This window comes from Mchenga conophoros, linkage group LG16, assembly GCF_057382185.1.
Source record: "Mchenga conophoros isolate Kocher_MC1m ecotype Shallow Benthic linkage group LG16, M_conophoros_male_GT1.1, whole genome shotgun sequence".
In the NCBI taxonomy this organism is placed as follows: domain Eukaryota; kingdom Metazoa; phylum Chordata; class Actinopteri; order Cichliformes; family Cichlidae; genus Mchenga; species Mchenga conophoros.
Window position 1 is genome coordinate 38,682,989 of NC_140541.1, and position 13,983 is coordinate 38,696,971.

Here is a 13,983-nt window from a genome sequence, read left to right on the forward strand (position 1 = left end):
GTCTCTGAAACAGCACGAGAAAGGTCAGGAGGGGCACTGCGGTACGGAGACCTGAGGACATGTGACAGACTGGATTAAGTGAACACGAACAAATAAACCACAAGAAGCAAAGGCGCCGTATTACTAACACAGCTACGCAGATGAAGAGATGAATAGTTGTGGTCTTCAATACTGCTAAGTGATCATCCAGCATCACACACAGGTGATCATGACAGGTGTGTTGATGTGGGCTCCACTGGGGTGGAAAAACACAGCCAGTCACCGGGAGCATGACAGCATATCTAAAATGAGAACATTCACTTTCCAAATAAACCAGTCAAGAGTGTTGTTGGTCCTCCTGTTTATGTAAATGATCTACATTCTCCATAATCATCACTATGTTCCCAGCACAGATCTGGCAACAGTGGGAAGGAAAAACTCCCTTTTAACAGGAAGAAACAGGACAAAGACACCCTGTGGAAGAGAGCCAGAGGTTAATAATAACTAATGATTAAATGCAGAGAGGTGAGTGAAGAGGAAACACCCAATGCATCATGGGAATCCCCAGCAGCCTACGTCTATTGCAGCATAACTAAGGGAGGATTCAGGGTCACCTGGTCCAGCCCTAACTATATGCTTTAGCAAAAAGGAAAGTTTGAAGCCTAATCTTGAAAGTAGAGATAGTGTCTGTCTCCTGAATCCAAACTGGAAGCTGGTTCCACAGAAGAGGGGCCTGAAAACTGAAGGCTCTGCCTCCCAGGGAGCCAATGAAGAGAATCCAATACAGGAGAAATTTTCAGCGTCACTCTGAGACAGGATATTTCTAGTTTTAGAGATGTTGCACAAATGTAAGAAAGCAGTCCTACATTTTTGTTTAGTATGTGCGTTGAAGGACATGTCCTGGTCCATCCATCCATCCATTCGCTTCCGCTTATCCTTTTCAGGGTCGCGGGGGGCGCTGGAGCCTATCCTAGCTGTCATAGGGCGAGAGGCGGGGTACACCCTGGACAGGTCGCCAGTCTGTCGCAGGGCCAACACACAGGGACAGACAACCATTCGCATCTAGTGGCAATTTGGATTATCCGATTAACCTATCCCCACAAGCTGCATGTCTTTGGACGGTGGGAGGAAGCCGGAGTACCCGGAGGGAACCCACGCAAACATGGAGAGAACATGCAAACTCCACACAGAAAGACCCCGGCCTGATGGTGGAATTGAACTCAGGACCTTCTTGGTGTGCGTCAACAGTGCTAACCACCGTGCCACCGTGCTGCCTGGACATGTCCTGGTCAAAAAACAGAAATCAGGGCAGCAGTTCTCGTTTTTCTGTTATGAAGTACCCGCTTTCTGTAACCTCATGATGCAAATCCTGACTCACAGTGAAGAAGAGGAAGCAGCGCTGCCACTTCTAAGGTCAGCTTGTATTTCTCCTTCCAGAGAACTGACTGAGAAGACAAAGGTTGGAGGTGCCGTGTGACTGAAGATCTCTCGTCCGTCCTCCTCTACAGTTTCAGATCTTCAGATTTCACTGTTCACAATTTTTATCACTGAGCTTTATTCCAAACAGAATCTGAAACCTCTGACAGCCATGAACCATTTCCTGTGTTGTTGTGCTGTGGCGTGCACAGGTGCCATGTGGTGTTGTCCTGTCTTGTGTATGCTCAATCTGAGGAAACAGAGTGTTTCCCACTCATCAACAGCAACAAGATAACACAAGTAAACACCTTCATGACCTCAAGCTGAAGCACATTTTGTATCTGCAGCAGGACAATGATCCAAGTCCGACTCTGAGTGGCTTTAGAAAAACAAAATGAGGACTTTAGAGTGGCCTTCAGGTCACTTCCTGTGTGTTTGCTTTCAGGTGTTTCTGACTGCGTCGATGCTTTCTAATAATAAGCCGAGCGCTCGCATTCACAGCACAGCAATGGGAATGTTAAATGCCGCCTGTGGGGTAGTGATGTTCCTGATGTTATTTCATTCTAACTTTCAGAATACTAAATAAACCACTTCTGCACTCAATATTGAGTCTGATGTTTGAGGCTACAGTTTGTCCGAACAGATAAAAGATTAATCATATTTCAGAGCCATTTGAAAATGATCCCAGCAAATATTTCAGTGTTCAATAACCGTCTGTAATCAGTCGAGTGGCAGCTCAGAAGTCGTTTAGAATGAAAGCTGAAGCAGCACGTCTCCTCCCTCACCTCTGTAATGGTAATTATCTGTTTACCGATTAGAATAAAACTAAATAAAAAAATAACATTTTCTCAATTAAAAAAAACAAGAAGGGTAGCACGGCGGCACGGTGGTAAATGGTAAAATGGTAAATGGCCTGCATTTGTATAGCGCTTTTCTAGTCCATAGGACCCCAAAGCGCTTCACACTACATTCAGTCATTCACCCATTCATGCACACATTCACACACTGGCGATAGCAAGCTACATTGTAGCCACAGCTGCCCTGGGGCGCACTGACAGAGGCGGTGGTTAGCACTGTTGCCGCACAGCAAGAAGGTCCTGAGTTCAATTCCACCATCAGGCCGAGGGCTTTCTGTGTGGAGTTTGCATGTTCTCTCCATGTTTGCGTGGGTTCCCTCCGGGTACTCCGGCTTCCTCCCACCATACAAAGACATGCAGCTTGTGGGGATAGGTTAATCGGATAATCCAAATTGCCACTAGGTGTGAATGTGAATGGTTGTCTGTCCCTGTGTGTTGGCCCTGCGACAGACTGGCGACCCGTCCAGGGTGTACCCTGCCTCTCGCCCTATGACAGCTGGGATAGGCTCCAGCGCCCCCGTGACCCTGAAAAGGATAAGTGCATGGATGGATGGGAGGAAGAAAAGGGGTCACTCAGTCCCACAGATGTCCAGGTTTAAATTCCCCTGAGCTGATTGGAGCTGATCGTCCTCACGTGTTAGGGATTCCTGACTTTATCGTACTGACATCACCACAGGAAGGACAGACGTGCTGTCAGGTGTGTCACCGTGACACAAATGAAATATAATTTAGAAGTAACTGAAAGTAATACTTAGAACTTTTAATCCCAGTCTGTGCTCATAACAGCAGATTCATTGATTCTTTACAGTAATCTGATCGTCACTTTGTGCTAACACAGTTAATATAAATATACATACAGCGGACGCATGCACATTTATTACTGTACATTTCTTTACAACAGTCACACGGACTCTTCAGAAGAACCGAGGTCATGATGTCATCTGTAATCCATAACCAGGAGTGAGGAGACGCTCTCGGGCTCCAGGCGAGGTTCAGTGGAGCCGTGAGTGCTCGGTGCTTTTGCGACCACTAGCTGCCCGTTGTGTTGCTGTTGTGGTGGTGATGACTGTAAGTGTGTTAGGTCGTGGACACGTGCAGAGCAGAGAGAGTCGACGCGTCGGAGAGCAGGTGTGACAGACCTTTGTGTTTACAGTGAAGTCTCCCTGAAATGTGATGTTTGCAGCTGGAAGCATCAGTAAAGGAGGTCCTGCTGGCTGTGTGTCTGCAGCTAACACAAACTCAACACGTTCTTTAAATATCCTGTTAAACTCTCCTTTAGTTTTAGGATGAAATGAGGCTCCAAAGTGAACCAGCGCATGTTGTAGCACCAGTTACCCAAAATCCTGTGAACTTCCAACAAGTATGGAATAACCAGAGGTGGCAAAAGTACACTTAAAGAATACTCCAGTAAAAGCTGAAGTACTGATTCAACCTCTTTACTCAAGTCAAAGTAAAAAAGTACCGGCTCTGAAATGTAACATAAGAAATAAAAACATAGCTCCGCTGGTCTGATGCAAAGGGAACCGAACCTTGTGTCTATATTAATGTAAACAGAAAAGTGAGTACATGAAAGTCGGGGGTGGGGGGAGCCTAACATCAGTTGTAAGGGCTCAGCGTGGGGAAAGTGCTTTGGCGTAACCAGCAGCTGGGGGAGCGCCTCGTCTCCTCGCCTCTTCTCCTCACCTCGTCTCCTCGCCTCGCCTCCTCGCCTCTTTCTCCTTTCTCTTTTCCGTCCCCCGGTCTCCTACGTTGTGGTTGTACAAACTCAAATTTTTAAAATTAAATAAATAAAAAATCTTTAATAGATTCTGACTCGTGGACCATTGTAAGAAATGCTGTAATGGTCCAGTTGGGAAAATAACTCTGGCAGTTCTGATCGTGACGCTGTTGGACTGATTCAAAAACATGAGGACTGACATGTAAGCTTTAAATGAGCACTTGAAGCTCTCTCCTTCCTTTCTCATCTTTCTCGAGTTAGTTTCGTTTCTCTGTGAGTTGGACCTTTAGCTGCCAGACACACTGACAGCATAGAAACAGTTTGTTTGTTAAGCTGATGCACCTGAAATTACCTGCAAACGCGTTGCTTCCTTTCTGCTCCCTGGTCAGTATTACTAGCTTCAGAGGATCAGTGAGCGCAGCATATGAACATCTGACCACGTGGATCATGCATAAATTGTCCTGTTGCCTCTTCCACCCCCCTGTCCCTAAATTTCCAGTGTTTCATGTTTGTCAGTGTGTTACTGTACCAGCTGTGTATCGAATGCACACAAATTAAAATGCATAAATAAATATATAAAAGATGAAGTAAAGGAGTAAAACTGTTGTGAACATGTTCATAGCAACACTCCATTCACATGCTGCTGAATCATCGTCATCATTATTAGTCATCACTGCTCCTCATTCTCACACAGCAAAGATGGATTCAGCCTCCTATAATCTGTATTTACAGCATACAGCAGATGTCAGCTAACATCTAAAACAGCATTAAGTTATGAAATTCTGGATTGTAGACTCTTACAGTTCAGAATCTTTAAATAAAGTGACAAACAAGAAAACGGTGCAGCTGATCGGACCCTGTTCAGCTGGGAAACAGTAAAGACGCGAAATCCTTGTTTTGTTGCTCGAGGAAAGCTGAGCTCAGTCAGTCACAGCAGCTTCACCGGCTCACGGTTCATTTGATCGTTTCATCCTTCTCGGCGTCTTGAGGCAAAAGCAGAGCTCAAACAGAACATTTTAGCTCCCTGCATCGTTCATTGGTTTTACTGTAGGTTTCACTGAGTCCGCCTGGAGAAGAACTCGTTGGCACTAAGAACGAGCCAATAACAGGTCATTTTAAACTGAACTGTGCAAATAAAAAGGTTTAAACTCTTCAGGAAACGACTCTGCCGACGCCTCTGGTGTGTCGGCCGCACAGCCGTCGTCCTGTTCACAGCGTGTGTGAGTGCAGTCGAACAATGAATCCATCCTCAGTTTAGTCAGTGTTTGCGTGCACGCTGCCTCCGCCTTGCTCTGCACCACCTGCAGGGCGGTGCTCCTGGTTTTCTAAAAGAAAAGCAGACAAAACATTTTTCTCAGAAACGATCCAACAGCGATTTCTCGACTGTGAAACAGATGAATGCAGGTTTTAATCCTCTTCACCAGAGTGTGTGCAGCACAGTTAGAGCTGTAAGTATCTGGACATCAAACACTTCTCATTTTCTATTCAGTGTCTGTTCACCATCACAGTGACTCAAACAGTTAAGGTGTGACCAAAGTGCTGCTTTAAAATTACATTTTTATTCATATTTCTACAGACTGTCAATGTCTGCTAACTCGGTGCAGCACAGACACGAACACTACCTGCTCCATCTAGAAGGTTTTGGTCCACGTTGTCTCGATGTGCATCTCCCCACTCATCTGTGGAAACAGCACATCAGAGTGTAGCTGCTGAGTGTGTCAGTCATCTTATCTCATTGTGTTTGTGAGTGAGCCAAAGTCCAAACCTTCATCCTGTGGATCCTCGTCGTCTCTGCTCCCTTCATTTGCTGCCTCTTGAGATTCTAACAAAATCAAAGAAACAATGGTTGACAAACATTAAAGAACTGTGACATGTGACACGCTGTCTTTGGATGTGAGAGCTCCGAGACCCTCACGCTGCAGGATCACTCTTTGCATGACTACCAGAGTCCCTTCCAGCTGATTTCAGGGGTTCCTTCTCTCCATGACGAGTTTAATTTTGAAATATAGCCGTCTGCACAGTGTTGGTAACACCATCATGGTCTCTACCATATATTTCCAAATATGTCACTATTTCCCAGGCGTTCCAGATGTTGAACCTCTGCTGTGAGAGCACCAGGACCGCCTCCCCCCTTCTTACCTTCTTGGAGCTCCATTTGTTGGTCTGCATGGTTTTCACCTCCTGGCTGTTCTACACCAGAAACAAAGCAAAGCTCTTCAGTCAAGAATCAACTGTGGAGCTGTGACCCTCCAATCGTGTCATCATAGATCTTTTTGACCTCACTGCAGAATTACCTCCATTCAGTTGTCCGTTGGATTCATCGCCAGATTTGCAGCCTAAAAGCAAAAGCAGAGGAAAAAGGTTAGGAGCAGGAAACACTAAATAACTGAAGTGCTGTGAGAAAAATATTGTTTCATTTGGAAAGTCAAATATGGATGTGGGAAGAAACAGCCAGATCCTGACTGGTTCACCAAAGATCTGACAGATAGAAGTTAAGCTCGAATCTAACTCAGTTACGGTCACTGTCACTTCCTGTTTTATTTTGTAATCCTGGATATGTTATGCCTCTGTGTCTTGACTGTGTCTTGTTAGTAACAGCGGCTGTATCCCAACTCAGGGTCTGCAGCCTTAAAGGCGCATTTTAAGGCCAATTACGTCACAGCGACGCGACGAAGGCTGTCCCAATTCGAAGGCTGCTCGAAATGCGGCCCTCAAATGCGTCCTTCATTTCCCTGAATTTTAAGGCTGTGGTGGTGTAGACTTCGTGGCCCAACATATCCCAGAATGCATAACGCGGCGGTGGGTGTGGATAATTTTGCCGATAAAAAACGGCGGATGAGGGGTGGCCGAAGAGTGAACTTTAAGTACTGAATATGATGTCACTTATTTATGTGCAAATGTTTAATAACGAAGAACATTAAAACATGACTGTTGGCCACATGTCGGCAAAGTCATGTGACATTAGTGACGTTTGTACTAACTTGGTTTTAAAGCCTTTACTTTAAATATACGTCGTTCAATAGCTGAGCTTAATCTCACAGAGAATGATCAAAGCTCATGTAGAAACAAACAAATGAACAAAAGATTTTCTCCTTCATCTCTGTCAAACACAGCTGTATGACACGTTTCCAGCTGTTAGTATCATGGTTGCTAGGCAACCTGGGCAGCGCGACGGAGGCTAGACCGTCCCATTTCACAAGCCTCGCACTTCCGGCCTTAGCGGTCTTTGAGTACGCGGCCCTTGTGGACCGTTAAGGCTGCAGACCCTGAATTGGGATACAGCCTCTGTCTCTTCCCAGAAATCACAGACCAGGCACATAAGTGTCGTTAGCACAGCTGGTGCAGGGTCCTCCAGTCACTCACTCTGCAGCTCTACAGACTGCTGACCTTTCACTCCTGTAACACGACCTGTTAGGACTTGCTGAGCTTTGACTTCTGGCAGTTAACAAAGTTTGAAGGTTGCTTTACTTCCTTGTAAACTACCTGGATAGAATACAAAAATCTGTTTAAACAGAAACAGCAGCTACCTCTCAGTGTACTGATGCTTTACTATGATCATTTTATGAATGGGCAGCAGGTGCATGTACTGGTCTGCTGTGGTTTAGTGGTCGATCTACGTTCCTACCCTGACGTTTGCCCTGAGCTGAAATGATCTTCCCCGAGGAGTTGTTACTCTCCCACACTGGAGTAGCTAAATGTCCTCTGATGGATCGCTGCAACAGTCGGGGCCGACTTAATGAATCCTCTCTGCACTGTGAGAAAACGTTTCTTCTGCTTCATACACTGTGTAACTGTGACAGCAGTGTTACTTATGTAGCTACGGCTGAGTCTATGACCACACAACAATACAGCCATAGCTACAGTACGACTGTAAAGACGACTCAGTTTACAGGTTAATAATAACGTTGTGTTGCTGTGCTGTGTGACACGTTTGTCTCATTTAAAACGTGTGTTTGTGGACAGCCTGTGTGACTTTACAGACGGATGAACGTTCGCTCTCTTTATGAAACAGCTAAGTGCTCCGTAGGCGGGGTCAAAACGGTGGCTCTGACCCCGCCCACTTTAACATCACAAAAACATGAAGCGATCACAGCAGTATGCTCCTGCTGATTGCTCAAGCATGTCTGCATGTGACCCGAAGAGGTCATCAATGAAGACACGACGCTGACAAAGTGCAAAGATTCTCCATCACAGCTCTGAAGACCTGAATCCAAAAGCCTAACAGGGTCTATGACTGTTCAAACTTTTGACTGATTATTGCTGTCACTGATTTATTGATCAGTGTTTGAACAATTCATTTTCAACATTACATCATATGTTTACTGTAAATGTTAAAAGAACATAACTCAATGTTTTACTTACGTTTCTTGTAGCAGATGTATGTGCCTACTGCTAATCCTGCTATTGCTACTGATGCTACTAAGACAGAAACTAGACGTTTGAATGCGTGCACTCCTGGATTTGTGTCTGGACCTGTGAAGAATATGACAGAACAACAGAAATGAGCTGGGCTGCTTTACCAACAACTGTAATTATTATTCAGGTTACCTTAAAATCCAGGTTAGGCTACATGAATATTTTCTCTTATTAATGAAATTCTAACAGTGACAGTGGTGTCCCATAACGATGTGGGCTTCATAGATAATTGGCAAACCTTCTGGGGGAAACCTGGTCTTGTTAGGAGAGACGGCATCCATCCCACTTTGGATGGAGCAGCTCTCATTTCTAGAAATATGGACAAATTTATTAAACCCCCCAAAATATGACTATCCAGAGTTGGGACCAGGAAGCAGAGTTGCAGTCTTACACGCCTCTCTGCAGCTTCTCTCCTCCTGCTACCCCCCAAAAACCCATCTCCATAGAGACTGTGTCAGCTCCCAAACAGACAAAAAACAAACTAAAAACCAGCAACAAACAACTTAAACATAAACAATTACAAAGAAAGAACAATACAGTATCCACATCTGAACCAAAGAGTAAAACTTTATTAAACATTCAGTTCATCTGGACGTTTGCAGTGGGAGAAACGTTTCGTCATCATCAGGTGACGTCTTCAGTTTCAGCTGACTGCAGGTTTCCTTATAAACAGTACATTTGCATAATGACTGAATGCAAATTCTCATGACCATTGATCAACAACCACTGATCAATTATTAAATATTAGGTCTCTCTCCTCCAAGTCTCTGTTAGTACATGACTTAATAATTGATCAACAAATCGATTTACTCTGCCTTATAGAAACCTGGTTGCAGCAGGATGATTATGTTAGTTTAAATGAATCAACACCCCCGAGTCATTCTAACTACCAGAAACCTCGAAGCACAGGCCGAGGGGGAGGTGTGGCAGCAATTTTTCACACCAGCCTATTAATTAATGAAAGACCAAGACAGACTTTTAATTCATTTGAAAGCCTGATGCTTCGCCTCGTCCACCCCAGCTGTGAAACTCAGAAACCAGTCTTACTTGTTATCATCTATCGTCCACCTGGGCCTTACACAGAGTTTCTGTCTGATTTCTCAGACTTTTTATCTGATTGAGTGCGTGCTCAGCTCGTCTGTAATAACACCACCACTCATTCACCTATAAGTATGTCAAAGATGGCCCCGCCCCTCCCTGAGCCTGGTTCTGTTGGAGGTTTCTTCCTGTTAAAAGGGAGTTTTTCCTTCCCACTGTCACCAAAGTGCTTGCTCATAGGGGGTCATATGATTGTTGGGTTTTTCTCTGTATGTATTATTGTAGGGTCTACCTTACAATATAAAGTGCCCTGAGGCGACTGTTGTTGTGATTTGGCGCTGTGTAAATAAAATTGAAGTTGAAATCTGAAGGACAGCCATGTAACACTGTCAGGACAGTGATGGCAGTATCGGTGTCATCTCTGTCATAACGTTCATCAAACATTCTGCAGGATGATCCAGCAAGGTCTTGGAGGATTTACAGGATTTCGACTCAGTGAAGTGTTTGCTGACTCAGAAAGTCCCTGATTTTTATTGGCTTTTAATGATTTTTAATGGCTTATTGCTTCATTTTAAAAATGTTCCCCAGATTCTACCTGAAACTGTGTGAACATCCATCGGGGGACGGATGTACAACAGAAACATATCAGCAGCGTCCCTTCAATACTGATTAGGCTCAAACAAGCACTGAGTTTAACAAAATAGTGCTAATGTTACAACATTATCTAGCCCCGCCTCCACCAGCACTCCCACTCTGACAGATACTGGGGTTTGCTGATGCGCTGCACTCACCAGCACCATCTCTGTCTATCTTTGTGGTGGTGTTGATGCTTTGGTTGGAGCGAGGGTTGGTGATGCGGCAGGTCACCGACACCAGCTCCTTCACACTGACGGAGCTCCTGACAGTGAAGGTTCCATCCTTTGCGTCCCTCTCGTGGGTCGGTTTGTATTCATGCAGGTCCACATATTCACCACCGGTCGTGTTTTGACCCGACCATGACACGCTGGATTCAGGGTATCCTCCACGCGCTGTGCAGGTCACAGTGTCTGCTGTGTCAATGGTCAGGTTTATATCTCTGTAGGAAGCTGTGACAGAGGTGAACACTGTTTACACACCACAGACATTCAGAGCACATCAGCACAAACACTTCATGCCAGAAACAAGAACATCAGAGTCAGAGCTGTATGAAAAGTCTCAGGGAGACGTATTCGATCTGGACGTAAGAAGATATCTTCCTTACCTGAAACCTGCAGTGTTGAGTTGCAGCAGCGCTCACGTCTGTCTTTGAAGGAAGCCATGACCCAGAACGACTTCTGGTCGTCTGCGGCTGTAACACTGTGAAGTTTAATGGAGATGTTCCCCGATCCAAACTCAGAAGCAAAGACTGTAACTCTGTTCCTGTAGACTTCAGATGTTGTTTGTTGACACGTTTGTTCACAATGAATCAAAATGTTTTCAGTCCCGTCCTCCTGCCAGTAAAACCACTTTGGACTTGTTGGAACTGGGAGTTTACAGGTAACCAGCACAGAGCCTCCAACAGTGGCACCGAGGAGCTCCGCTCGCTGACCCGAGATGAGGGCTGGAAAAAGAAACACAAACACATCAGTAACGATGTAATTATGACATCAGTGATGTAACGCACAGTTTAAGAAAACCAGCCAAACTGTAAACAGACAGGCACTGATAGGACCAACTTCAAGTTTGTTTTTCACTATTTAAAGATTTTATTTTAAAAACAGAAATCTGATTGGTTCTTTGTGCCTCACAAACCTTTTTCCTTCTGGCTGGAGTGCAGTCTCTCACACTAGTGGCTAATTTGGGTCATTAACTTTCCCAAATTACTATCAGTTGTTTTGGATTCTCTGTATTTTTTGCGTTACTGTCCAGTCTTCACCTTATAATATAAAGCTGTTTTTGTTGCTAAATAAATAAATTGAATTAAACTAAGTGAAACGTAATTTAATATTAAAAATCTCCAGTGAGATGAGATGGATCTGTTGGGTTATTGTGGTATTATTAGCTCTAAATGCTCCTTCATCCCTAAAATCAAAGAAACAAACTGAAGGTTAAAAACAGCAGAGTGTCATAAACAAGAGGATTTACAAGGTTAGGCAGAGTTAGCAGGTAGTTAGCTGGTTTCTATTGAGAGTTTAGTCGGCTTGAGAATGATTGTTTACCAGAGGGTTTAAATATTTGCTGTCTGGGGCACCTCGAGCTGCAGAGGCCAAGAATGATGACTGAAGAGCTTTAGGGGCTTTGTGTCTGTTCAATAAATAAGAGCCTCACACAGCACAGGAGACACTTGGACAGGACGCTCAGTCGATACATCAGCACTTAACATGCAGACAGAGCCTCAGCTGTGTGCTGTAAACTCCATTTAGCTTTCACTGAAGCCGATACAGCTGGAATGCATTTACTTGGATTTAGTATGGATGCAGCACACTTATAGCCAGGACATGGTAAATCATAGAGCTGTAATAGCTGTATGATTTAAATATGGCTCATGAAAGAAAGACAAATGGAGCAGATGGTCTTTAATAACTTTAGGTTTGTTAGTCCTTAAATAAATATAAAAGTACAAATTACAAATCGAGCCCAAACATGCATATTTCTGGGGATATTTGAGCATCATGTAGCAGCACATCCTCCACCAGGAGTAAAGCCCAAACATATCTTACCACCGAGCAGTCCGACCACGAGGCCTGCAGTTAACATGTCTGCCTGTAAAACAAAGGTAAAAGAAGCTGTGGTCACATATCTATTATTGCGTGTAAACACACTGTTTCATCTTCCTCATGAAGTCTGGCTGGCCTCCAGCAGGTGTTACTGGAAATGTAATGAGCCCACATTGTATTCAGATTAGTAACAAGATCACAGTAATAAAGTGATATAATCCCAGTACTTTGTGTTTAAACAGTGTTTAGCACACACTCACAGGATTACATGGTGTCGGGCTCACAGACAGCAGCTGTTCCACCTCTGCATGCTGTAAGCAAATAACAACAACAGCTACAGAGTCAAACATCCTGGAGAGCAGCTTTCTGTGAAGGATCCACACAGTGGGGAGAGCCCACAGAGCATCACGGAGGGAAATTCTGGGATTGTGGTACTTTGCAAATGTGTGCTCTATGCATGCAGCTGCTAACCAGTTAAACAAATAGATTTAGCAGCCAAACCTCAGGTGTATTACAGGCATCGTGTCATAAATGCAAACAACTTTTTACTGATGAAGTAGCGAGTCAAACTTGGCTTGAAATAAACCATCATGAAGCTGTTCTTTGTTCTTTGCACAGTGATGTGTTTTCAGTGAGAAACTTCTGGTTTCTCACTGCAGCAAATGAAATCTGAGCTACATGCACTCAACAGTAATTCAGTTCAGTTTCGTTGTATTTATATAGCTGGTTTATACTGGTTATACTGGTTTACTATTTTTCTTTTTACATTCAAAACAAAAAAGGTAAACTGAAGATCAAGACAATTCTATAAAAAAATAAATGTTGTTATGTTACCTCAATATTACTGAGATGTATTTCAATATGTCTGTAAAATACATTTGTTTTATTTATTTTTCGTTTTAATGTTATGAACTACAGCAACATCTGTGGTGTTACAGGTCAGTTTTGACAATTTTATATTTACTTGAAAAGAAAAAGGGGGGAAAGTACTTCATTTTATGGTGTTTATAAAAGCAGATTCCGAAGAAAGTGTCCGGATCTATAACGGCTCGCTCTTTGGTTTGCTGAAAGCCTTTAAGCGCTGATCCGACATAAAACAAAGTCACACAGACGAGCACGCGCGCACACCACGGAAACACTGTTAATATTAAAATAAATAAACAGGAAGTCAAACATGGAAGGAATGAAAAAGAAGTAAAGCTGTAAATCTCCAGACTGTACCGGCTCAGGTCAGCACGATAAAGATGATTCAAAGCAAACTGAGTTTGAAGACTCAAAGGTTTCCAGCAGCGCGCAGGACGGTGCACAGTCATAAAAGCTCAGGACACGCGTGACAGCCGGAGCTGTTCTCTCAGCTAAGTAAGAGCCAAATATTTCTTTCATCGCCAATAAACGCGTAACTGATCCCAGGAAGCCTCTGTGAGCGCTGCGTCCTCACAGACTTACAGACTCACCTGAATCAGAGTCTGTCACAGGAGCCCGGGCTGCTCCTCTCACGGCCGCGGTGAAGAGTGGCTCCCGTTATCCGCACGTCCTCTCTTACAGACAACCTCGACTTCCCCCTTCTCACTCTCAGCCACGCGCACGTGCACGTTTTCTGCTTCTGCATTGCTTCCTTTCTGGTGATAAAAACCTTTCAACGATCGTGGCTCAAGAGTTGAGAGGGCGCCTTGTAATCGGAAGGTTCCCGGTTCGAGCCCCGGCGTGAACAGTCTCGGTCGTTGTGTCCTTGGGCTGGTAGTATGTAGCTTACCATCACCAGTGTGTGAATGGGTGGCTGATTGGATATGTAAAGCGCTGTGGGGTCCTTGGGGACTAGTAAAGCCTCCTACAAATACAGGCCATTTACCATTACTCTGCTGACGTCATAACCTCGGTGTCATGC

At 44.3% G+C, this 13,983-nt stretch overlaps 1 protein-coding gene across 3 annotated transcripts; it reads right to left on the reverse strand.

Annotated features, from left to right (window-relative positions):
* Positions 1-2,928: 2,928 nt before the first annotated feature.
* On the reverse strand, positions 2,929-13,643 carry LOC146557309 (CD276 antigen-like). 3 transcript variants are annotated; one of them, XM_085249945.1, is made up of 11 exons: positions 13,553-13,643; positions 12,359-12,409; positions 12,102-12,144; positions 10,664-11,002; positions 10,215-10,508; positions 8,332-8,442; positions 6,264-6,305; positions 6,109-6,159; positions 5,735-5,791; positions 5,592-5,648; positions 2,929-5,294 (listed from the first exon to the last, which is right to left on the reverse strand). In XM_085249945.1, exons 3-11 carry the CDS (start codon positions 12,136-12,138, stop codon positions 5,224-5,226), a joined length of 1,059 nt encoding a protein of 352 aa, XP_085106071.1. In that variant the 5' UTR covers positions 12,139-12,144; positions 12,359-12,409; positions 13,553-13,643; the 3' UTR covers positions 2,929-5,223. The 3 variants fall into 3 exon arrangements, with proteins under 3 accessions (XP_085106071.1, XP_085106070.1, XP_085106072.1); XM_085249944.1 differs by having other exon boundaries at positions 12,359-13,634; XM_085249946.1 differs by lacking the exon at positions 12,359-12,409 and having other exon boundaries at positions 13,553-13,630.
* Between the last annotated feature and the right edge of the window lie 340 nt (positions 13,644-13,983).